We start from the raw sequence: 27,228 nt of genomic DNA, 5'->3' as shown, positions 1-27,228 counted from the left end.
CCGAACTAAGGGAAGAAGCCACCCAAAGACAATCCAGATCCCACTCGCCCCTGTTGGACCCTGGCTGACGACGTGCTCCTGTGGCAGCGGGCAAGCGTTTCCATGAACTGTAGAGACTCCTAGCTGTTGTTCCGAGTTGGTGATGTATATTCTTCATTTGTTTAAAGGCTGAAACTGACATGGCCGCCTGGGCACTCGCCGTCGTCCCGTCATCGAGTACTCCGAGGTTTCGGGGGATCAGATGGGTTAAATAGTACGGTAGAGTGAAGTGCAGGAGCCCCTAGCGGTCCCCTCTGGAGGGCATTCCCCTGAATTAGAGTTTGAAATCGGGTTGTGGGGGTGTGTATGGATGTTTTTGAGTAGGACGGCTGGAGGGAGAGGGTGGGACATTCCTGGCAAGTTGGGGGAGCCGGTGTGGGTGGGGTTAGGGGGGGGAAAGGGAGGGCACAGGCTCACAGGGGGATCGGCAGAGCGGGTATGATAATGGCAATAGGCTGATTGAGATATGTATGAAACATGGCTCATAGTACTGGTATTCAGAATGATTTGAACGTAATGACATGGAATGTTAGGGGACTTAATGACCCTAGAAAGCGGAGGCAGGTATTGAGTTATATAGAGCGCCATCAAGTCCACATTGCCTTGTTACAGGAGACGCACCTCCCCCTTGGAGGGACATCTCCATTTGCCACACGCTGGGATTCACACAGATGCTTCGCTTCCTACTCCATCTACTCCAGAGGGGTTGCCATGCTCGTCAGGAAGGGGGTGAGGTTTGCTCTGTGAGGAATGGACACTGATCCTGAGGGACAGTACTGCTTGCTTTGGGGGAGGCTGAACTCTCAAGACGTTGTGATTGTGAATTATTATGGCCCTAATATAGATGATGTACACTCACTTCTTGTACTAAGAGGCAAGATTAACACGCTGGGAATCACCTATATGATTTGGGGGGGGGGGGGATTTTAATACTGTTATAGATCCGAAACGTGGCCGTTCCCATGTCGTAGCAGCACATTACACTGTCGCACAATGCACGTTGCAGGACATATTAAAGTCAGATTACTTACTAGATGCGTGGCGGCACCTCCACCCAGCTAAAAGAGAAGGGATGCACCACTCTGCAGTGCACAATACTTGAGCCAAACTAGACTATATGCTGGTAGCGAGGGGCATGGTACATTGGATAGGCGAAGCATTGCACCTGGCCCGAAAGTACTCAGATCATTCCCCGGTAATTGTGAAACTGAACCCTCCGGTGGACCTTTCCCCCTTTCTGGGTTGGCGATTGAATTCGCGTCATTTGCAGGATGCAGTGTTCAAAGCGGAGTTGAAACAGGACATTAAGGATTGTTTTGCTAGGAACATTGACTCGGTGGACAGCCTAACGACGGTGTGGGGGGCATTTAAGGTGACAGTCCGAGGGTGGTGCATTGCCAAAGGAGGAGGTATACTTCGGGACCTTAGACCGGATCTGAAAAAACTGGAAGTGGAACTGAAAACACTGGAAAGGGAAATTGGAGCTGGCGGGGAATCGGGGAAACTGCGTGCTAAATTGAGAGAGAAAATATCTGTTTATGAGGAGGCAGCAGATAGGGAGAGCAAATTTCGAGGGAAATATCATGTGGCCCGGGTGTATGGGGAGGGAGATAGAATGGGTAGGGTACTTGCTGGCGCGATACGGGCCTCTAGGTTTCAGAACTATGTAATGGAACTGCAGGACGAACAGGGATATGTGCGGAGGGATCTCCCAGACCAAATGGATATCATGGTGAGATTTTATACAAAGCTTTACACATCGCAGAGGGGTGCCCCATTAGACCTTAAAGGCTATCTGGGAGATATCGCATTGGCGTGGCTTGGGGACACAAAGCGCAAGTTCTTATCGCTTGACCTGGAGGTCGATGAGATTACGGAAGCCATTATGGCCATGTCGTCTGGAAAGGCACCGGGATCTGATGGTCTTCCTATAGACTTTTACAAGACCTATGTGACTACCCTTGTACCCATACTTAAAGCTGTGTTCTACGAGGCTCTGGAAGAGGGTTGCCTGCCGGCCACCATGAGAAAGGCACAGATAATGTCACTACTAAAGCCCGGCAAGACACCGCTATTGTGTGATTCGTATAGACCTCTATCACTCCTTAATAGTGATACAAAAATCCTAGCCAAAGTACTGGCAACGCAGCTTAATTTACTCTTAGAAAAACTAGTGTTATCTGACCAGGCGGGCTTCGTGCCCCATCGGGCGACAGCTCACAATTTATGTACACTCTTCGCTGTCCTGCAGGACATTGACCCTAAGAGCGCTCCGGTGGCGGTCTTTTTGGACGCCACCAAAGCGTTTGACTCTGTAGAATGGGACTACCTGATGGGGGTATTACTTCATATGGGGATGCCCTTTTCTTTTGTCAGTTGGATTCAGCTACTATATACTCAGCCATGTGCCAGAGTCCTCCTTAATGGCTCCAGGTCTGCGAGCTTTCCAGTTGCCAGGGGCACGAGGCAAGGGTGTCCACTCTCCCCAGTCTTATTTGCCCTAGCAATAGAGCCCCTTGCTGCGAAGCTACGACAGCACCATAGCCACAGAAGCCTCATATACCCAGCCAGACAGCTGTTAGTGTCGCTCTATGCCGACGACATAACGCTGTATGTCCACAAGCCACAAGATAATCTCAATCCAATACTGAGGGAAATCACCAAGTTCGAAGCGGTGGCTGGTGTGCAAATAAACTGTGGTTAGTCGGCGGTATTCCCTCTGACCGACCACACCCGAACTCACCAGCTGGATGACCCCCTGACGTGGGAGTCAGATGACTTTAAGTATCTGGGCATTCAGGTCACCAGGGATAGGGACGCTCTATTGAGGCTTAATTACGGGGGGCCATGGATAAGGTGACAGATAACATCTCCAAGTGGATCAGGCTGCCCCTGTCGATAGCAGGGAGGATATCATTGATTAAAATGAACATACTTCCGAAGTTCTTATACTTATTCATAAACATTCCGTATCTCCCGGGCGCATTCTTTTTTCATGCGCTCCATTCACAGTTGGTGGGTCTTATTTGGGGGAGGGCAAGCAAGCACGGCTGAAGTTAACTACACTTATGTTGCCGTACCGTATGGTAGGGTTTGACGTCCCTAACTTTGAGCAGTATTATTATAGTGCGCAGGCACACTTCGTGGTATACTGGTTTCACCCACCCCCCGTATAAGCCTCACCTTGCAGTTGAGGACGAATACATGACCCCTGTCCCGACGTCGGAGTATGTGTATACGCCCTCTAGAGTGCGGAACTTAGATCCCTCCACAGTAGACTGCACAGCCCGAGCGTGGAATTGGTTAGCGAAAGCGTTGGGGGTACAATTGATGTACTCTCCTAGAGTGCCCCTGCGCCATACCCCGCTAGTGCCCGCCACGGGGGAAAAAAATCGCCCAACAGATGCTTGACAGGCTGAAGCTGGGGACATGGGGAGACCTATACCTTGGAGGGAAATTTCGCACGAAAGAGCAATTTTATGGGGATCAGGCGTACTCTTTCATGGAGATGTTTCTGTACATGCGCATTAGGCAAAGTGTCGGAGCCCTAACTCCGGAGTTCCTGTAGGAACCGGAAACATTTACGTCATTACACTTAATGTTGCAACCCGAGGCTCCCACACAGGTTGTTTCCCTGCTGTATAAAAGGGCCCGTTGCGCCCCACTAGCTCACCCTATTCGAGCTCGCCGGGAGTGGGATGTGGACCTGGACAGCCCTCTGATGGACGAGCAGTGGGAGGCGGCCTGTCTCCAAACGGAAGCTATATCTAGTAACTGTAGGCTTAGGTTGGAACACTACAAGTTCCTTCACCGACTATATCGTACCCCGGTGCGACTGCATAGGATACACCTTGGAGAGGACGACAGATGTCTGAGGTGCCGTCTGGGGGGGGCGGACTTTATGCATTTGGCCTGGGAGTGCCCCCGCGTAGCCGCATTCTGGGAGGAGGTATTTGCAGGGTTAACTAGCATAAATTGACATATCGCTATCTCTGACTCCCCTCAGGTCCCGGTTGGGATTGATAGGTGACATACAAACACCGCACAAGCAATTCCTGGCAATAAGTATCCTCCTAGCGCGACAACAGATAGCTTGCAGGTGGGGTAGAGGCAGAGCTCCTAAAGTTAAGGACTGGCTCCACTACATGTCCGTTTAGCAGGTATACCTACAGGGGTACACAGAGCTACTACCGCTGAAGTCGCGACCTCGTGACATATGGGGCCCCTTGATTACCTATCTTCTGAGGCAGGGCAGCATTGAAGAGGGGACGGAAGGGAGCACGCAGGAGGAATGAATAGTATGGGCCGTGTGACTGGTATATTGTTAAATGTGTGGGCAAATGGGGGAGGGCAACAGAAGAGAGAAGAGCGGAGGGAGGGGTGTGGTTCAACATGGACTATTGGAAGAGGACCCAGAGACAATTTCTCTCTTGGCCCTTCCTTTCGTCGCTCCTCATATAGGGGCGCCTCTAGGGGTTTCCAAACTGACAATACCTCCTCTTCTTACAAAGCGCCCAACCAAACCTCGCCTAGTGAGGGATATTATAGAGGAGGGTTTGTAGGAAACAACAATAAGGGCAGAGGTAGAGGAAACAACAATCGCAACTCCTCTACTCCCAAACAGTGACTTCCCTTCCATCCCCCAGTCCATTCCACTCCTGTCGGGGGGAGGTTACAACAGTTCCTACCTGTCTGGAACTCCATCACAACAGACAGGTGGGTAAGACAAATAATTCAGTCAGGTTATTGCCTGGAGCTCACTTCCACTCCTCCAACAATACCACCAAGTCAGCTTCCCATGTCACAAGAACACCTCATACTACTAAGACAAGAGGTGGCATCTCTACTGCAAAAGAATGCAATAGAACCAGTCCCAAAACAACATCAAAACACAGGTGTTTATTCACTATACTTTCTCATACCCAAAAAGGACGGGTCCCTCAGACCTGTTTTAGATCTAAGGTCCCTAAACCTGTACATACAATCAGACCACTTTCATATGGTCACACTACAACAGTTCTACTGTTGCTAAAGAAAGGCAACTTCCTTGCCACATTAGATCTTAAGGACGCCTACTTCCACATTCCCATCCATCAATCGCACAGAAAGTACCTACGGTTCATACTAGAAGGTCAACACTACCAATTCAAGGTGCTCCCTTTCGGAGTAACTACAGCACCTCGAGTGTTCACAAAGTATCCAGCAGTAGTAGCAGCACACTTAAGAAGGGACAACATTCATATCTTCCCATATCTGGACGACTGGTTAATTAAATCCAAGACATACAACCAATGTGTACAGCACACGCATCAAACAATATGCCTGTTTAACAAACTGGGATTCACAGTAAATCAAAAGGAGTCACATCTCCAACCGTCCCTGTCTCAGCAATATCTAGGTGCCACAATAGATACCTCCAAGGCAATAGCGTACCCCAACCCAACAAGAATACAAAGTATGCAGGATCTTATCAAAAGATTCCAGCCACAACACTCACTACTAGCTTGAGTGTTCATGCAACTAATAGGAATAATGGCATCTTGCATTTTCATAGTACCATACGCAAGATTACAAATGCGCCCCATACAAGAGTGCTTGGCAAGTCAATGGAATCAGGCTCAACAACAAATAACAGATCTGGTGGTGGTAGACGACCGGACATATCGCTCTCTGCAATGGTGGAACACCAAAAACTTTTCCAAGGGCCGGCCGATTATAGAACCTGTTCCACAATTGATACTAACCAGAGACGCATCTCTCACAGGATGGGAAGCACATTTACAAAGACACACAACACAGGCTACCTGGACAATGTAACAAAAACTACTTCACATAAATCATCTGGAGTTACCAGCGATTTTTCTAGCTCTAAAATCATTTCGGCATTACCTATCAAACAAAGCTGTACTATTCCGTACTATTCCGGATGGACAATATGACAGCAATGTACTAAATTCAAAAACAAGGAGGAAACACTCCTTACTGCTCTCCCGTCTGGCGCACACCATATGGAGGTGGGCCATTCCTCAAAAAATTTTCTGCTAGCAGAACATCTTCCAGGAGTTCACAATCAAGTTGCAGATCTGTTAAGTCATCAGAGACAACTTCATCATCAAGTTCTTCAGCCATTTTTTCAAAAGTGGGGTCAACCAGAGATAGATCTGTTTGCTACATACCAAAACTCCAAATGCCCAAGCTTCGCCGCCAGATACCCACACCCATTATCCAAAGGCAATGCGGTATGGATGAACTGGTCAAACAAATTTGCGTACGCTTTTTCACCTCTCCCACTCCGTCCATTAGTGGTACGCAAGCTACAGCAACATTCTCTCACATTGATTCTCATAGCACCAATGTGTGCAAGACAACCATGGTACACCACGCTACTAGAGCTCTCAGTAGTACCACATCACAAATTAAAACTCTCCCCACATTTACTGACACAGAACCATGGAGAGATTATGCATCCAGACCCAATGCAGCTCAATCTAGCGATTTGGCTCCTGAGGTCTTAGAACTTGGATATATAAATTTACCACCTGATTGCATGAATGTCATAAAAGAAGCAAATGCCCTACCATTAGAGCATGTTTTGAAGCAAAGTGGAAAAGGTTTGTTGTATATTGCACAAATAACAACATCAACCCCTCAGATGTTTCCATACAAAACATCATATGCTACCTGTTACATCTGCAAATATCTAACTTAGCATACTCCTCAATCAGGTTACATCTTGCTGTCATAGCAGCATATCTTCAAAACAGACAACATTTGTCATTGTTTAGAGTACCTGCAATCAAAGCGTGTATGGAAGGACTCAAAAGAATAATTCCTCCCAGAATACCACCCTCTCCTGTATGGAATTTAAATATTGTTCTCACCAGAATTATGGGTCCTCCTTTTGAACCATTACAGAAGTGTGAATTACAGTTCCTTACATGGAAAGTTGATTTTTTAGTAGCTGTTACCTCACTCAGAAGAGTGAGTGAGATCCAGGCATTAACAATTCAAGAACCATTTATACAACTTCATCACAATAAAGTGGTTCTTCCAAAGTTTCTATCAAAGGTCATTTCACAGTTCCATCTCAACCAATCTATTGAGTTGCCAGTATTTTTCCCCAACCGCAAACAGTAGCAGAAAGAGCTCTACATACATTAGATGTAAAAAGAGCACTTCTCTACTACATTGATAGGACAAAGCCTTTTCGTAAAACTAAACAACTGTTTGTGTCCTTTTCTCCTCCACATAAGGGCAATCCTATTTCAAAATCAGGCATTGCAAGATGGATTGTTAAGTGCATTCAAATGTGTTACCAGAACGCAAAACGCACTCTATCCATTCCCCCTAAAGCTCATTCCACCCGTAAGTTTGGGGCATCTATGGCATTCCTAGGAAATATACCATTAGTTGACATCTGTAAAGCAGCTTCATGGTCTACTCTGCACACATTTACAAAACACTACTGTGTATATGTGCAGGCAAAACAACAAGCAAGTGTGGGCCAGTCTGTACTCAAAACATTATTTCAAACTCCTGCAACAGATGCAGGTGGTCGCCGCTAAGGGAGAAACTGCTGTGCAATTTATGCAATAGTGGGTGGTCTGCAGCCCATATGCCTCGAACGGAAAATGCTGTTTACCAGTATGCATCTGTTCTTGGCATGTAGGGCTGCAGAACCACACACTCCCACCCGCCTCCCCGGCTACCTGTATCTGTTCCAGTATTATCTTATTTAGATACACAACACATGGTCATCTTTATCTGTAATCCTACAACTCCATATTTTGCCCAATGGCGAAAACAATCTGAAGATGGAGTCGATGCCCATGCGCACTACGATCTGAGGGAGGAGTCATCCAACAGACAAAGACTCTTCCAAGACAACAACAAAGTGTAATCATCCTGGTCCACCACCAGATGGTGATCTAATGAAATAGTGTGTGGTTCTGCAGCCCTACATGCCAAGAACAGATGCATTCTGGTAAGTAGCATTTTCCCTATATTATTTAGTACTTAATCTGAAAATGTTGCAAAAGTTCTACCTTTGTCATCTACAGTGTGCAAGCAAATGGCAGTTAGAGCTTTTATCGGATCACTCTTATATTATGCAAACTCCCATTATTTAGATCTTGCAAAATGTCTCCTGCTGAAATCCTTGTTTATCCAAAATACAGCAGTGGCTGATCCTTGAAGTCCTGCGTGGCGTCAGTGGTATAAGAAAGGCCCACACAGTGCGGGCGCCCCAAGCTCCAGGTGGCCTCCTCAGCACAGTACCCTGGCCTGAGAGCTCCTGAATGAGTCTGGAGGGGTGCCCCATTAGGTTAGTCGCAGGGGAGCCCCTTCAAGTTACCTTACGCCACTGCCTGGCTTTTGCTTCAAAATCTTAATTGGCTTTCAGTTTTACAGAGGGTGTTCTGTTTAAGACTTGTTTTGGGATTTATAAAGCCCTGGATAATCATTGTCCTAACTTTATTCACAACAAAGAAGCTTCTCTTAGAACCTTGAGATCTTCCTCCTTGAACTATCTACTTGTTGGAGATTAAAGAAACAAAGAGCAGGTGGATGAAGTTTCACACTCTCAGCAGCGAGACTCTGGGGCTCATTTCCTTCTGGTTTACGAACTGAGAACTCTACTCAGGAATTACATTCTCAACTTGAATGAATGAATGAATGGCGTTTTTATACCGCGCAAAACTTAGCCCCAAGGGGCATCAAGGCGTAATACGGACAGACATGGAAAGTCCAGACTCCAGATAACTAGACCAAAAGGCCATTGGGAGAGCAAGACTCTAATATGCTTGAGAAAAAAGCCAGGTCTTGAGAAGTTTTTTGAAAATTGCCAAGGAGGATTGACTGGTAAGCTCAAGGGGAAGGGAGTTCCACAGTTTGGGAGCCAAGGTGGAAAAGGCTCTACCTCCCCATCTAACCTTAGCAAACCTAGGGACTACCAGCCTATTCTTTGAAGATGAACGAAGCGTTCTAATGTGGGTGTAGGCACACAAAAGAGATCTAATGCTTTCAGATCCTGAGCCATGGATAGCTCCATGGGCCAGACAGAGAATTTTGAAGGAGATCCTAGATGGAATCGGAAGCCAATGAAGGTCCCTTCTGGCCATTGTTGCAGACATTCTCCTAGGAAGGCTTAGAACCAGTCTGGCTGCCGCATTTTGCACCATTTGGAGGCGATGGATAGAGCCTTTATTGATGCCACCATAAAGGGCATTACAATAATCTAGCCTCGATAGTACTAGGCCAGCTGTTGCTTGTTTCCGGGCTGCCAAGGACAGGTAAGGGGCAATTTTCTTTAAGATTCTAATGGTGCCACAGCAAGTAGACACTGTCCTATTTACCTGGGGGTCAAAGGAAAGGGCGGGGTTAATTTGTACTCCAAGGTTCTTAGCAATAGGAGTGGGAGTCGGACAATCTCCCAGGGATGGAGGCCACCAGTCCTTTGACCAGAGATCTTGGCTCCTTCCGAAGACCATAACTTCGTTTTTTTCGCCGTTTAATTTCAGGAAATTACACGTCATCCAATTGGAGACTGCCTCCATACAAGCTCTAAACTTGGAGGCGATCTCACAGACTGGCTGGGTGACGGATACCAAGATCTGTGTGTCATCAGCATATGACAGCACATCCAGGCCAAAGGATCTTACCACCTGTGCAAGTGGGGTAACAAAGATGTTAAACAGTAAAGGGCTCAATGAGGAGCCCTGAGGAACCCCACATTGCACCTTTTGGGGATCGGAGAGGAAGTTGCCCATTTTTACTCTCTGCTCCCTGTGATGAAGAAATGAGGAGAGCAAACTGAGGGCAGAGCCTCCTGATCCGATATCCTTGAGCCTGGAGATCAGTATTGACGGGGACAGGGTGTCAAAAGCTGCTGTGAGATCTAAAAACACAAGCAGCGAAGGATGTCCCGTGTCAACCTCAGATCGAATTTTGTTTGCAACAACAGTGAGGGCAGACTCCGTGCTGTGAGCTGATCGAAAGCCGTGTTGGGAGCTATCAAGCATGTTGGAATTTTCACTATAAGTGGACAGATGTTGATTTATGTAAGATTCCAGAATCTTGGCTGGGGCCGGGAGTAAGGAGATAGGACGGTAATTCTTCAAGATCCCTGGATCTAAGGAGGGTTTTCTAAGCAGAGGCCTAACAATGGCGGTTTTCCAGGAAGAGGGAAAGATACCCTCTTGGATCGCCAAGTTCATAACTTCCAGTAGCGGAGGGAGCACCGACCCTCTGCATGTTTTTAAGATTTTTAACGGGCAGGGGTCAAGAGGCGAGCAGGACTTTGTGGCATCAAGTAAAAGATTGAGATCTTCTATAGACAGAGAGGGAAAACATGTAAGTGAAGGTTTCAGCAAAACATCAGTCTTTCCATTTCTATCAGGGATTGAGAAGGAGGATTCTGGTGCCTTAGCGTTTAGCTCTTGGTTTCTAATTTCGAGCACATTATAGATATCAGCAATCTTATCATGGAAAAAACTCGCTAAGTTGTTACAAAGTTCCTGAGTTTCGATGGTAGGGTCAGCCGGTCTGGGTGCCGAGAGAGTGTTGATAATGTTAAAAAGGTCTCTAGGGGATTTTAGGGATGTAGTCAGGTTAGTGAAATAGTGCCTTTTTTCTTCCATTATCGCTTTCTTATAATCTCTAAGAAGGGATTTATGCAGGGCTATCCCCCGTGGATCAGGATGAGCAATCCAGGACCTTTCTTGTTGCCGGCATTTCTGACGCATGGTTTTTAGGCGGTCAGAAAACCAAGGTTGAGAGGGGCTCTTTCGGGCTGAGTAATGTCGTTTGACCGGGGCAAGAGAGTCCATAGCAATAGCTAGGGCATTAGAAAGATCAGAGGCAGCCCTATTTGGATCCTCCAGAGAAGGACACCTAAGATCGTTCATAAAAGGTGAAGGAGTATTATCATTTATAGTTTTATAGTTCCTTCTAGTGGACCAAACATCAGTCTTTGGTTTGTTGCCTGGATTGGAGTTTACTTTAAAAAGAAAGGGAACTGCCAGATGGTCGGACCAAGAAAGGGGAATAGGGGTGCCAGTCCTAAGTCTGGCATCATTAGAAAAAATGCCGTCAAGCGTATGAGAGGCCAGATGTGTGGGGCCATTGACCAATTGGTGTAGTCCACATGTAGCTAGACCGTCTAGAAGTCCTAGCGTGTCCTTCGAATCTGTGGCCTCTAGATGGAAGTTAAAATCACCCAGAATGGTAAAAATGGGGCCTGTCAACATAGGGCTCAATGAATTTAAGAATTTCGTAGGGAAAAGACGTTTTAGGGCTTGGGGGTCTATAGCAGAGAATTCCAGAGAAAGACTCAGAAGGGAGAAAGGTAATGGAGAAGTACATTGCCTCAAAGGTGTCTGATGGTAAAGAGAGAGGCTTGGTACAACAAGTACAGATGTCTCTAAACAAGATTCCCAGCCCACCACCCCTACACCTTGTCCTATCAAGTCTGGACAGGGATAGCCCTCGGGAACTGCGTCCACGAGATCTGGGCCAGCGGTTTCAGAGCCCCAGGTTTCGGTGATAAAAACCCAGGGTGGTTTGTCTTGGGAAACAAAATCGTTAAAGGCAACATTATTTCGCACCAGAGATCTAGCATTTAACAGCAGGCCCGCCTCATTTAGAGAGGTAAGAGCGGGTAGCTGATTTCCGATTGTGGCAGGATTTTTATGACGAGGATAGCGAGGGCGCCTAGGACGTAGAGTCCTCTTACAACAGTGAATATTAGCCAAATCATCTGGGGATAAGCTAAAATGGCACGAACTTGGCACAGGTCTAAGAGCCAGAAGAGTAGAATAAGAGTACAACTCACAATTACCATGGAGGGCAAAGCGAGGTCCAGCCCGTCTGGCCCCTGGCGCGTCCTCAGCGCAGACGGGCTTAACGTAGGCGCAACTTCGGCGCACATTCGCTGGGCGCGTTCGCTGGGCGCGGAAAGAATTGCCCCTCTTAAATATGGCCCCTTCAGGAGCCTGGCGTCCCACCTAACCAGGATTCAACCAATCGGCTCGGGGAGCAGCTGTTCGCCTCCGCGCCCTCCACACAATCGGGAAACACCCGTGGTGGACCGGGGCACACAGCGATTAAATTGTACTTGGCGAGGTAAGAAGCCAAATGTGCTTTAAGTACTGAAATTCGATCTTATTAAAATACGGCGAAAAACTTGTTTTTAGTGACAATTTTAAAAGCAATACAATCATGTATTAGTCATGAAGCACAAAACACGTTATGCAAGCAATCCCAAACGCATATTAGTCATGCACTGGGAGTAAGGACCATCCGAGCAATACTACTTGCCCCTCTTAAATATGGCCGCTTCAGGAGCCTGGCGTCCCACCTGACCAGGATTCAACCAATCGGTTCGGGGAGCAGCTGTTCGCCTCCGCGCCCTCCACACAATCGCGAAACACCCGTGGTGGACCGTGGCACACGGCGATTAAATTGTACTTGGCGAGGTAAGAAGCCAAATGTGCTTTAAGTACTGAAATTCGATCTTATTAAAATACGGCGAAAACTTGTTTTTAGTGACAATTTTAAAAGCAATACAATCCTGTATTAGTCATGAAGCACAAAACACGTTATGCAAGCAATCCCAAGCGCATATTAGTCATGCACTGGGAGTAAGGAGTAACTTAAAACCTATTCAGCCAAGCTTTTGTTTTTTTATATGATTTATTGGGCTATCAGTAGGCCTTGCTATTCAGTTTTGCTCCTATAGATCATTTCTGAGTCTGTGTACAATAAAAATAAATTTTCTTTAGCCTAGCACCTATATAAAAAAGGGCAGATTTATTTTTCCAACACCCCATGTTTCATAATTGTCTTTTCTGAACACCTGCAGTACCGTTGCTCGTAGAATAATTGAATGCTTGACAAAAAATATAGATTTTGTGGACTTTGGTTTGTAGATGTGATTGCCAGTCATGTGCTCTCCTAAAGGTAGCAGATAGCACTTTGTGAGAAAAGAAGTGTGTCATTTTCCCGGGTCACTAGCATTCTGTCGAAGACGTTGTTTTAGAAAAAAGATTACGTTTAATGTCTCTGTTATATCTTTTTGTGACTAACATGACATTTGATTTTCAGTATGCATGCTTGCCAGCCAGAAAGGCCATCCATAACAGTCAAGTCTGTCGAACAAACGCAGATTGTCAAAAGGACATTGTACCAAGTCTTTGCATCACACCTTCCATAGAAAACCAAACACGACTGATCAGAGTGAAGCACCCACCACAAATCGAGATGCTTTTCATAGGATACCCCGAACACCTTCAGTATGCAGGTAAATGGGCTTCATTATTTCCTAGGATGTGTGTTGGGGGAAATAATGTTAGTGCGTGTTGAAAGACTGAGCCAACTTTTTAATGCAGACTTTTCCCATTTTGATTTATTTTAATAGGTCGGGTGTCCGCCAAGACCTTTTGATGTTACCAAAAATATTTAATATAAACAGGAAAGATAAGGTTGCCTTAATATAAGAAGAGCTGAATTAGATATATGTCTACTTTCACAAAACCTGCCTTGGACACCCCTTTGGGTTGGGGTCACCCATGTATGCATGTGTGGTGGCATGTTTCCTCATTGGACCCCTCAAATGATGATACTTCTCGGTGGGCTCAATCAGTGATCTAGGATCTCTTAATATTGTAGTGATGGGTAATTATCAACATTATCTAGGGTGTTTAAAAAAAAGAAATATATAGCTTTATCTTTGTTCACTCTTTTTTTTTTTACTTTGCGAATTCTTTTTGCACACAGATGCAGAGCCTCATTGCTGTTTGCAGTGTACCACATCCCATGCACACATTGCTTGCAGCCGCCATCTTTTGACATGGAATTCTAATCCATTCAAAGATGTCTGCCCTGTCAAACACATGCGTGCACTAGCAAGGGAATCCTTCTTTAAATATCTTTATAACATTTTATTGCAAAACAATTCAAAATCCACAGCCTTTGTATGTGGCCAGTTTTTTAAATGTTTTTTGTAATAAGTATTTACAAACACATTAAAAAAGCAAGCATTGGCAAAGCCAATAGCATGGCAGCCTATTCCAAATCTTTTAGCTGTACCAATTCCTCCAAACCAGAGACTGTGGTTCCACTTTAAGCTTTCAAACATGCTGGTGAATACAGAGTGAAAACCTGGAAATTTCCCATGTACTCAAGGAATCACCATATGCCAAAATCTTTTGGCTATAACTGGTGACCTTTGACATTAACGCCTTTTTCCATGTAACAGATTATGAACATAGTAACATTCATCATTCTTTCTTCACCTTTTGTGGCTGGATTCCTAGCCATGTGACGTGCTGAGTGTTGGCCTTCTACTGGTGCTGAAGCAGAGTTAAATATATCTTTTAAAAATCCCAGTGTATCTCTGTATGGTGTATGATGAGCAGTTTTCTAGTGCCTTCAACTATTAGTGTGGCACCAAAGTGCTTTATTAATCTAGACACCCTGCTCAATTATTTCAGGGATTCATTTGATGCATGCAGTTCTTGTTATGCATGCAATTAAATTATGAAGCATTGTGACACTTTTCTCACTGTTTCCTCCATCATAGATTAGCAACAAGCAAAGAGGCTTCTCTGGGCTTGCTGTCCTTCTCATAGTGCCAAATGCGACTATGATCAGACGCTACAAAATCCTGTATAGAAAGTCTCAATTCCAATGAATGATACTCTGTATTCCCAGATCAATTTCTGCAACGTGGTGCTTATCATCTTCCAAACACACATAATAGACGGAAAAACAAAGAAGCAAATTCAAAACCACATTTTTCGTTATTTTCTTACCTATAGCAGAGATATAATAATTTACTGAGAATATGAAAAATAAGAAAATCATAGCCTGGAGATTTTATAGAATAGTGAAGAGGATGTTAGTTGCTGATGGAGATTGTAGGAGAATAGGGTCTGCTTCCTATGGTTACGCCCACTTTTTGCTGTGTTTCACTGGTTTTTCGACTTTAGTATGGCTGTGGCCCTGCCAATCAGGACCACCGCCTAGCTGTACTCTCTCTAAATTGATACCATGTACTTTAGGTACATCTCAGATTGGTTACTGGGTCACCCTTGTGAGCCCCGTATATGGCACCTTAGGTGCCCAGCGGTACAAAATGGGGTGGTGATGGACGGAGCATCTGAATCAATCAAACACTTGCACCCAGTCAAAAAATCTGGGTTTAATCCATCACCGTTCTTTAGCCCACTCTGCCACCCCAGTTCAGACATGGCTATATGCCAATCAGTCTGACCCTGTGTCTCATGGGAACAGTCCAGCCCGAACTGCCAAGCCATGTCTTCCCTGGACCGGCAACAAGCTTCCGAGGACCGGTTTCTGGCATTCCAGCCGTCTTCAGCCCAGCTTGCTTGAATCCAGTGGCAAAGTGAGCAAGGGACTCACGTCTGAGCATACCCTGCCACACTTATGGCGGCCAAAAGCGGTACAAAAGGGGGTGGTGATGGACGGAGCATCTGAATCAATCAAACACTCGCACCCAGTCAAAAGATCTGGGTTTAATCCATCACCGTTCTTTGCCACTGGATTCAAGCAAGCCGGGCTGAAGACGGCTAGAATGCCAGAAACCGGTCCTCGGAAGCTTGTTTCCAGTCCAGGGAAAGCATGGCTTGGCAGTTCGGGCTTGACTGTTCCCATGAGGCACAGGGTCATAAGTGTGGCAGGGTATGCTCAGACGTGGGTCCCTTGCTCACTTTGCCACTGGATTCAAGCAAGCTGGGCTGGAGACGGCTGGAATGCCGGAAACCGGTCCTCGGAAGCTTGTTTCCGGTCCAGGGAAGGCATGGCTTGGCAGTTCGGGCTGGACTGTTCCCATGAGGCACAGGGTCAGACTGATTTGCATATAGCCATGTCTGAACTGGGGTGGCAGAGTGGGCTAAAGAACAGTGATGGATTAAACCCAGATCTTTTGACTGGGTGTGAGTGTTTGATTGGTTCAGATGCTCCGTCCATTACCACCCCCTTTAGTACCGCTTTTGGCCGCCATAAGTGTGGCAGGGTATGCTCAGATGTGAGTCCCTTGCTCACTTTGCCACTGGATTCAAGCAAGCCGGGCTGAAGACGGCTGGAATGCCAGAAACCGGTCCTCAGCAGCTTGTTTCCGGTCCAGGGAAGGCATGGCTTGGCAGTTCGGGCTGAACTGTTCCCATGAGGCACAGGGTCAGACTGATTTGCATATAGCCATGTCTGAACTGGGGTGGCAGAGTGGGCTAAAGAACGGTGATGGATTAAACCCAGATCTTTTGACTGGGTGTGAGTGTTTGATTGGTTCAGATGCTCCGTCCATTACCACCCCCTTTAGTACCGCTTTTGGCCGCCATAAGTGTGGCAGGGTATGCTCAGATGTGAGTCCCTTGCTCACTTTGCCACTGGATTCAAGCAAGCCGGGCTGAAGACGGCTGGAATGCCAGAAACCGGTCCTCGGCAGCTTGTTTCCGGTCCAGGGAAGGCATGGCTTGGCAGTTCGGGCTGGACTGTTCCCATGAGGCACAGGGTCAGACTGATTTGCATATAGCCATGTCTGAACTGGGGTGGCAGAGTGGGCTAAAGAACAGTGATGGATTAAACCCAGATCTTTTGACTGGGTGTGAGTGTTTGATTGGTTCAGATGCTCTGTCCATTACCACCCCCTTTAGTACCGCTTTTGGCCGCCATAAGTGTGGCAGGGTATGCTCAGATGTGAGTCCCTTGCTCACTTTGCCACTGGATTCAAGCAAGCCAGGCTGAAGACGGCTGGAATGCCAGAAACCGGTCCTCGGCAGCTTGTTTCCGGTCCAGGGAAGGCATGGCTTGGCAGTTCGGGCTGGACTGTTCCCATGAGGCACAGGGTCAGACTGATTTGCATATAGCCATGTCTGAACTGGGGTGGCAGAGTGGGCTAAAGAACGGTGATGGATTAAACCCAGATCTTTTGACTGGGTGTGAGTGTTTGATTGGTTCAGATGCTCCGTCCATTACCACCCCCATTTGTACCACCTTAGGTGCCCAGGGCATAGGTACCCAGAGGCCTACCAGGGACTGAAGCACGTATTGTGCCACCCCTGGGCAGCCTTCCAAAATGACACCACAGGTCTGCTCTTGCAGCCTGGGAAAGGTGGTGTAAGCACCCCTTACTTATATATAGTATACCTATATCTACCTTTTATATATAGCCACATATTAACCTGTAAGTCACTCCTATGGCAGGCCTTGACAATCCTGAAGACAGGGTGCTTGGCTTTGTGTGAGAGGGTGCCCTAGCATGAGCTGAGCCCCTCCGCAGCTTTTGGAACCATCTCCTTATAGTTCTATGATATAGCCATACCATATACTCTTAAGTGCATTATAATCCTTGTGGTTAATGCTAACTTTAGTTTGGCTTTATCAAAACATGTTGTGTAAATTGTCAAACACTTTGGAATACTACACCCCCCCCCCCCCCGCCAGTTCTGGCGGCGGGGGTAGCATTCCACCTTTCTAGAGGGAGAAGACATGTACACACTGGTATACCCGGTTAAAGTTTAAAAGACCCTCAGCATCACAAAATGGATTCTGCTGCCACAGACATGAGTCTGCCCTCCTGCTGCTGGACGAAACTCTGGCAGGGGAGGCCTGGACAATAGGTTTCCTGTCCAGGGAGGTGCTAGCACCTCCCCAGACAGGTTCTAGTGTATTGGGGCCAGGTGGGTTGCATTCAGTGAATGCTTTTCAGACACTGCCTGGGGCACACAAGGTGCTCCATGCATTTCCCAGTTCAAACCGGTTGCTGGGGCGCACAGCCACAGCACCAGCTCAGGCACGAAACTGGACAAAGAAGAAGGGGTAACCACCCCCTCCCCAGATCCTCTTATAAGTGGGATCCTCGAGTTAGTCCAACCCCTAAACTTACTATAAGAATAGGAGCCCAGTCCTTAGGACTTTAGATTACCCTGGACGAAACTCTGCAACATATATCTTGGACCTTCGACATTCCATATCGACTGGAAGACGGAAGAAATCTCCCTTGTGGTCAAGGAGTGACCACCCTGTTCAAACAGGCTACAAAACCATCTTTGCCGGTCTGCATTTTCGAGGCTCCCGCCAGATCCCGAAGACTCTGCGACACAGGACACGGACTTCCAGACATCTCTGACGCTGACCTGCGCTCCCAGCAAAGCTGAGACTTGTAGCAGACACGAGAGACGTGGGACCGGAACTCCTGGACATCCTGCATCTTTGCAACTGCACCTACTTCCCGAAGTTGTGCATTGGGGTATTTGAAAGTCCCTGCCCCGACCACCTTTTGCACCGAAGCTCAGAGGCCTACACTCCACGAGTGTTCCGTGGGCCCGCTTTGTGCATTTCCGCTCAAGGCCACTTCGCAGTTCCAAGTCCGTTGGCTAGTGAGCCCCCAGGAAGGGCCATCTTTGATTGCTTGAGCTTTCCTGGTTGCTCCAGACGTGCTCTCACTCCTCTCCAAAGGAGGAGTCCCTCAGGCCTTGCTGTTCTGAACCGAAGCCAATCTCGACATCTTGCGTGGGTTGCTGTTGCCAAGGCTTGTTGGGTCCAATCCGGATTCTGACGCTGCAGCACTCAACATCCTTCGTGGGACAGCTCGAATCCAGCTCCTGGTCATCGTCGACACCTCCTGGACCTAGTTGCTGAAGAGTCAAGCTTCCCCTCTCTCACCTGAAAACACCCAACATCGATTGGCATCTTTTCCTCACCATCCTGGTCACTGGCTAGTGACCCAGACTCTGTCCCCTCTGCTTTCAGGTTCTTCACATCTCCGATCCACCCTTGGATCCACCCAGACACTTTTCCTCTGGTTGCCTGCAGTATTTCTTCGCATCTCTCCATTGGAATCAACGACGAAACCCGACACCAAAAGACACCTATGCACCCGGCTTCCCTGGGTGAGGTAACACGAGTACTCCGGTGCTCCCGTGGGTCTTGACTCTCGAAGTGTCCTAGTCTAAAAGGGTTCCATCGTAGTTCCCTTAATCTTTAAAATTGTAACTTGTTCGTTCTCCATAGAAAGTCAATGGTGATCCGCGGCTGTGTGTAGACACTGCACGCGTTCCCCGTGGGTCTCCTGTGTCCCTACCTTGGGTAGTTCCTGGTCGCCCCAGCGGTTCTACAGGCCCTAGACCTGCTTTTTATGCCTCACATGGTTTTTATACCACTATTTTAGTATATGGTTTTTGAGGCCCCTAGGGCAAAACGTATACTGTGCAACTTATTGTATGCTAATTAAGTTCCTTGTATTGTACTTTTACCACTGACCTCATAAAGAGTCCAGAGGGGTTGTGTTTAGATTAAATACATATATATTTGATATATACCTTGTGTGGTGTGCTTTCATTTGATTATTCATGAGACTGTTTCTGGTAAAACAAGTTGCTTAACTCGCCTCTAAGTCTTAGCCTGAAGGCTGCTCTCCACAGCTACCACTAGGATAGCGCTCTATAAGGTTGACTTTACAACCTACCATCAATAAGGGTCGTTTGGACTGGTGCAAGGTGCCCACTAGAATAGTGGACAGCATATGCCAGGCCAACTTCTCACATTGGTGTGCAGCGTGTGGGATTGCAACTTGCATTGTTTTACTAGATAATCTTGAGAATATCATTTGAAAAATCACATTAAGGTGCCAGTAGGTACATATAAATCAAGCTTAAAATATATAAGTTCTACTGAATTTAGATTTATTAGGCGTTAAGGGCCTAGCACACACTGACTACAACTCCTCCAGAGATTTTGTAGGAAACCAAGTTGTGTAGGTAGGTGCACACACCACACATCACTAGTCATGGCTTTAAAGGCAGGACCTAGTGGGTCTCTGCCAGATGACAGCCTAGTGCTGCCATCTAAATATGACACATTATCTTTTCAAGAGTTAAGGGGTGTGTGTGTCGTAAGAATAGAAAAAGCAAGGACAAAGTCCCACCACCCAACAACTGATAGATATCTTAGTGGCAGATGGCTTGGAAAAAACATCAGATCCAGATAGACTAGGTAATGGGGATGGGGTGCAAACATCAGAAGAAGAGAATCCTATTGGGTTAGTCCACCAGGACTCTGATGATGATGAGGATGCAGACCAGGTTGATGTCAGTAGGCCCAACCTGGGAGACACAGGACTGCCAGGAGATGTGGTGGACCAGAATAGGCCTCCCTCCATCCCCCCATGTAGGCCTGGTGGTGTACCTAGAAGGAACAGATCACCTTCAGTGAAATCCGATCATGCTGATACATCAATAGGGTCCTCTGCCTCTGCTCATAGGAGGAGAACTTCTCCTGAGAAGAGGGAACATGAAGCTAGAATGAAAGAAGTCCAGCTTAGGATCAGAAGGCAAGAAATTGCCTTAGAAAAAGAAATCCTGGCTCTTGAAAGAGAGAGGAAAAAGATGGGGCTAGAAGCCCCTGGTGGCAGCAATATCCGTAGTGGTAGGGATAGGTCTTATGACCATAGAAACCTAAACAAGATTGTCCCTCCCTATGAGACTGGCGATGACCTCCACAAATGGATTACTGCACTGGAGAGGGCCTGCAAAGTACAAAAGGTACCCGAGAAGCAGTGGGCAGCAATCTTGTGGCTCTCCTTTGCAGACAAAGGTTGAGATAAGCTCTTCACTGTCAGAGAAGAGGATGCTGATGATTACAGTGTTGATGGAGTTGGCCTAGCCACTGAACAGTATAGGTTGCAGTTCAGAGATACCCCGAAGAGACAGACTCAGGACTGGACTGACTTTGTAGATTGTGCTACTAAGGTTCTGGAGGGCTGGTTACTGGGTAGTAAAGTGTGTGACTATACAGGATTGTATAATCTAATCATGAGAGAACAGATTCTTAATAACTGTCAGAACTAATTGTTGCATCAGCACTCGGTTGACTCTGATCTGACCTCTCCCCAAAATTGGGAAAGAAGGCAAACAAATGGGTCAGAACCACCAGAGTGAAGCAGAAGGTACAGAAACAAGGTGGTGACCAAAAGAAGCAAGACCAAAAGGGTGGGGAGAAAGCTAAAGACCAGAAGTCTTCACAAGGTCCCCAAAAAGCTTCTACTGGTGGGGGGTCCCCAATCTAAAAAGAAAGAAGGCCAAAGAAAACCATGGTGCAAAGTTTGTAAGGTTAATAGTCACTGGACTAGTGATTGTACCAAAAAGGAGACCGCTCCAGCCACCATTGCCCCTAAGGCAACTGTTCCCCCTAGTAAAGCTACAAGTGGTGTTTCTCAACAAAAGGATGTAGTAGGGTTGACCCTGGGAACTGAGATGGACTTTCTCCTAGTCAGAGTACCAACTCAAGCTGTTTTGACCTGTGATGGAGGCATGGATATGACCTCTACTGTGAGTCCCAGTAATCTGGGCAAGTACAGACAAACTCCTTTAATCAATGAGAAAGAGGCTCAGACCTACAGGGACACAGGTGCCAGTGTCACAATGGTGATACCAGAATTTGTGGACCCTGGACAGATCATACTTGGTGAAACCTACCAAGTGATCAACACCAGCAATGTCCGTACTACACATAGTATGGCGGTTGTTAATTTCTCCTGGGGAGGGGTAAATGGCCTTAAGAAGGTTGTGGTTAGTGCAGACCTCCCTGTAGAATGTTTGCTTGGCAATTACCTAGAGACTTCAGCCTGTTCCGGCGTGGAGTTTAGGACTCGTGCAGAAATGTTAGGAATCTCAGCACATGTCCTTGCAGTGACTAGGTCACAGGTCAAAAAGTCTAACACTAAACAGGCACTGGATTCTGGAATAATGGACCAGTTACCTACCAGAAAAAGGAGCAGTAGGGTTAAGGCAGTGCCTCCCCCCTGACACAGAGTGAGGATCAGTCTTCAGAGGAAACTGATTGTGAGCCTGAAGAAGGAACTGTCCCAGGAGAGCTTGAGCCTGATCAGGTTGAGTTTCTTGGGACAGGCGTCCCTTCCAGGGCAGAGCTGAGTCAGGTGCAGTTGGACTGACCTTCTCTTGAACCCCTCAGACAGCAAGCTCCTGCTGAGGCTGCTGGGAATGCTAGTGGCACCCATAAAGTATATTGGGATGAAGGGCTCCTGTTTTCAGATAGTAGAGACCCCAAGCCTGGTGCTTCCAGGAGGTTGGTCATACCTTTGGCATTCAGGGGCTTCCTTTTGACACTAGCCCATGATATTCCCTTAGCAGGACATCTTGGTCAGAACAAGACTTGGGACAGGCATGTCCCTCACTTTCATTGGCCCCACATGTCTGAAGACACAGTTCAGTTCAGTTTAAAATGCTTTATTCGGTTTATAAAACATAACCATATAAGCAAACAAATACATGAACATGTCAATTAATTAATTTTAAAAAATGACATAAAAAAGGATTAACAATAATGCATGATTAATTACGTCCTTAAAATCATCACATAAAATAGTATTTAAATGCTAAGTCAAATGCAAGATTTTCCAAAAGGTGACATGTGCAAAGTACGCATATATAACACATACAACCCTAAAGTACATAGTTATAATATTACAAAAGTAATCAATGATTCCATCCTAATGTGAGACATGGTAATTACCAGGGACCGCACCCATGGTCTAATGTATACAATACAATAAAAAAATGTACTTGGCTAGATAAAACCACAAACATTTACTATAATGGTAGAAACCAAGATTACCTCAACATGATTATAACATTATGGATGTACAGACAGGTCAAATTAAATAAGTTGGACACAGTCACTAAAATTAAATGACAATGGATTTCCTGGCAGCTGTACATTTCAGTATATAGGTTGCTACAAAGAAACAAATATATGGGCTTCCCAGACGACAAATAAATTCCATTGCTGTCTTGGTGGATCGAACATGGTTCTTTAGGAGAATTGGTTTTAAATAAAATTTCCTATATGAATAATAAAATTTGCAGAACCGTAAAAAATGGCAGCAACTTTGTCTAGAAGTATTGTCGCATGGACATACAGAGTCCGAACTAGATTTAATTTTGGGAAAAGATACTAAATGGTGTACAGTTCCCAACCTTAGGCTGGTTAATACAAACCGGTGAGAGTTACGGGTAACAATTGAAAGGTAGGACTGGAATCCTGTATTAAGCTGGAGTTCCCGATAAAAGACCACAGTCTGTAACTTCCCTGAAAGTTTCTCGCGTTGCTCCTTCTTATAGGTTAGGAATCTTACTTTGATCTCTTTCTTGGGAATCAAAGCTGCGTTCTCTGGTTCAAGATAAATATTACATTCAAACAAGAGATTGTACCAGTAGTGGATATATTTAAGCCTGGCAATCCGGGATACATGATCAAGGCTCAAACAGTCACCGATAATCTCTTGTGTGAACAGCGTTTCAGTTTGGCCCAGATCGAACGCCATAGCAGCAGAGGGCGTAGTGCAGCTATGTCGGAGATATACTCAATTCCGACCTCCTTATGGACTAGTTCTACCGATGCTGAGGGAGGTACACATAATAGTTTTTAAAGAAATTTTTTTCATCTCCCTGTAGTGCTGGATTATGTTGATGTCCCCATACCCCGGCACCATACAGCGCTGATGAAGTACATCTCACATTATAAATTGCCATCATATCTTTAATACTTCTAACCCCTAATTTGGAGGAAAATCTAAAGATGCTGTTATTATTCCTACTCATCTTAAGACTGATATTATCGAACTCCCTTTGCCATTTGCCATCCCCTGCAAAGGTGATCCCGAGGTAACAGAAAGATTTAACATTTTGCATCTTGGCCTTGTCAATGAAAAAGTTACTAGAGCTCACTGACTTAGCCTTCCTCCCACATGTCATTGCAAATGTCTTTGATTTGTTAACTTTAAGTTTCCTACTATCAATAAAGATCATAAAGTTATCGGTGAGCCGCTGTAGACCAATCTGTGTGCGTGACAATAGTACAGCGTCGTCCGCATAAAGTAATATAGGGACCGCTTTCCCTCCTATAAGTGGTGCATCTGCAGGGATCCGACTTAAAATAAAATCGACTTGGTTAATAAATAAGGAGAATAAAAAGGGTGCTAAAACACAACCCTGACGGATGCCTCTTGAAACCTTGAGGGGGGGAGTACATTCACCAGAGGGACCATATCGTATTTTACAAGTCAATTTCTCGTAGAGTCTGGCTGGGAAGTGTATAATTTCCTTCGGTGCTCCTAAATCAATTAAAATAGGCCATAATATGGAGTGATCTACGAGATCAAAAGCACTGCTCAGATCCGTAAAGCAGAGGAACAGTGTTCCATCCTTAGCAGTAGTGTATTTTGTTAATTAAAAGGTCCAGGTTGACACACTGCTCTAGGGTCCCCAACCCTTTTCTAAATCCATATTGTACTTTAGTTATAATTGCATTTTCGGTGGCCCATGTTTCCAGCCTTTTCAACATTATCCTGCTCAGGGTTTTAATTGACGCATCGAGTAAGGAGATCGGTCGATAGTTGCACGCCTCAGATTTCGAGCCTTTCTTAAAGAGGGGTACAATTACCGACTGGCTCTATGATGGGGGTAAACTTCCTTCCGCTGCCATATTAAAAACCCTTACTAAAAGTGGTGCCCAAAGATTCATTTCTGCTTTAAGCAAATCCACCGGGACCCCATCTGGGCCCGGCGCCTTACCTCCTTTGCTAATAATTAATCCTTCATATATTTTGTCTAAGCTTATTTGGAGCACTATGGGCAGCCATACCGAATCCTCTTGCTGATCTGTTTCTAAAACAATCCTATCAGGGTTAAAAATATATGTAAAATGATCAATCCAAGCATTACAGTCCATGTATGAGGTAATTTCTGGTATGCTATAATTTTTAAGAAAGGGGCTATTTATAGTCTCCCAGTAGAGTTTGCTGTTATTAGTCTCTACAGCTAAATTAAGATTGTGCCATGCCGCCACTTGGAGCTCATTCTTCCTTTTAATCAAGGTTCGTTTGTACTTATTACGTAACTTTTTAATATTTGTATTGTTTCTGGGCTTAGTGTTCAATGCTTCTTTTAGCTCATCTAATGCCCTAGTACAACTTTTATCAAACCATCCCATCCTAATATTTCGGTTCCCTCTGGGTTTTTTAGTGAAAATTTCTTCTATATTTTTGTAAATCTTAATAAAGCTTAAGAGCAGTGTTTCAGGGTTGACTACGTCACTTAGACAGTACTCTAGCTCTGTTCTACATTTGTCCACTACCTCTTTGTGTATTTTGGCGGGGTCAATGCCGGCCCATTTGATCCTCATACCATTAGGTCGTGAGGCTACTATGTTGTTGGAGCAGGCAGTATTATAAAGAGGTTTCCTTCCACAGCACAATAAAGATAGGGAGATGCTATTATGATCACTTAGGGCTTCTTCTTTAACCCATAGGTTAGAGTAATCACAACTATTAGAGATTAGGATATGGTCGATAAATGTATTTGCATTCCTGCCAGTAAACGTGGGGCAGCTTATATTATGCTTGTTCTTGTTGCAGCCCAATAAATCTAGGTCAAATTTTACTAACAATTGGTTTAGTGACAGGCCAAATTTACAGTGTGGAAAGTGCAAATGATCATTCCCTTCCCCATTGGGATGATCATCAATCTCTACCCTAAAACCACATGAATTTCCTAATGCCAATGGGCATGGTTGAATGTTAAAATCTGCAGCCCATATGATGGTAGCCTGCCTACTTGAAAGTGACAGAAACCTTTTGATTTCATTCTCTAAAGGTGGCAGGATTTTGTCCCTTGAGGCATCAAAGTTGTTGTTATAAAAGTTGACAAGAATTAGGTCTGTACCTCTGTTGCTACTCAACCGCAATACCTGGCTATGTGGCTCCACTACGGAATAGCTTTTGGTTTTAAACATTATAAGCTTGTTAGATATCAACAACAAAAGACCACCCTTTGCCCTACCAGAAGGGGAGCTAATAGCATTCAGACAATATGAGGTGTATCCTTCTACATAGATTGGTTCCTGACACCATGTTTCTTGTAAACAGATGAAATCATACCCCCTGTTAGTAAATTCTTCCCAAAATGGTGTATTCAGCTTCCCCTTTATACCTGCTAAATTCCATGTAGCTAATAGGTAACCTTCTTTGTCCGTTACGGTTATTTCTACCTGTGAGGTAGCTATATAATTACCGCAATCGGGACTGGAGCTAACGTCTATGCTCACTCTTACTGGCTATGGATGTTCTATCTCTGCTTCTACTACAATGGTGGACACATACGGCTCTTCCACTGAATGGAGGAGGCCATAACATACCTCATCCTCAGTATCTATCTGTTGGCATTGAGTGGTCGGGTTTACTTGTTCGCAGATTTGAGCCTCTTTGGTAGGGAAGGTCAATGAGTTACTACCTGCCTCATCTGGGTTAGAATTACAATTAATATTTACCCCTCCAAACCCTGCTACAGGATAATTCTGTTGGCTCACCGATAGCCTCCTCAGTCAGTCGATCTCTTCATGAGAGTCAAAAGCCTGAAACCTGTTGTATGTCGGTATAGCAAAACGGGGCATAGGATGTCTCAGGTACATATCCTGGTGGTGCGATGGAGGGGTGTGCCCAGAATTAAGGTTAGGATCTATTAAATGCCTATAAAAATAGCCTAGTGGAAGTAGCGTTGTATTAAACTACCAGGGTGATGGTGGTGGGGCATTGATAAGGGTGTGTTGGGCCCAGAATGGGGATCTAATATTTATGATGATACAGTCTCCCTTAAATTTTTTCCTCAGTGGCCCTACCCAGCCCACCCTTTGAGTTAAAACAATTTGTTTAGCTTTCTCTATTGGGAAGCCACACTTTGTAGTTAACCCGTGGAGTGTTGGATTTTTAAGATTGTCAGGGTTTTCCAGTTGGCCATTTCTTAGTTTGGGGACATTAACAAGTACCGCAACATAGGCCCCACATTCCGGGGGTAGACTAATACGAGCCGGGATTTGACTTGCACTGGTCACCGTAGTGACTCCTATTGTGGGTACTTGGTGAGTCCTGTCATCCCCATCTCCCTGTACAGTGTGTGCCGTCTTGCTTTGACCAGGAGCCACGATTACTGTTCCTGGGTTTGCCCCCTTTGAGGTACTGGGATTAGGTAACCCTGTCACTGCTGTTTTGGTACTTGACATGTTTTTACTTGGGCCCGGGTCGGGATGGAATCTTTCCTGTTAATGGGGACTGTTGTTGAATTGACATTGTTATTCTTGGCTTTAGTTCCCGCACTACAC

The 27,228-nt window shown here is 45.7% G+C and overlaps 1 protein-coding gene across 1 annotated transcript in view; it reads left to right on the top strand.

The window, feature by feature from the left end:
* MBTPS2 (membrane bound transcription factor peptidase, site 2) overlaps nt 1-27,228 on the top strand; it is a 355,842-nt gene that overhangs the window by 219,494 nt on the left and 109,120 nt on the right. The window contains exon 9 of the mRNA XM_086934551.1: nt 13,141-13,336. Within this exon, the coding sequence (XP_086790677.1) occupies nt 13,141-13,336 (196 nt within the window). The remainder of the gene's footprint in view (nt 1-13,140; nt 13,337-27,228) is intronic.

This window comes from Lissotriton vulgaris, chromosome 8 (genome assembly GCF_964263255.1).
Source record: "Lissotriton vulgaris chromosome 8, aLisVul1.2, whole genome shotgun sequence".
Lineage (NCBI taxonomy): Eukaryota > Metazoa > Chordata > Amphibia > Caudata > Salamandridae > Lissotriton > Lissotriton vulgaris.
Note: the sequence above shows the minus strand (reverse complement) of the source record. Positions and strands in the feature narration are given on the sequence as shown.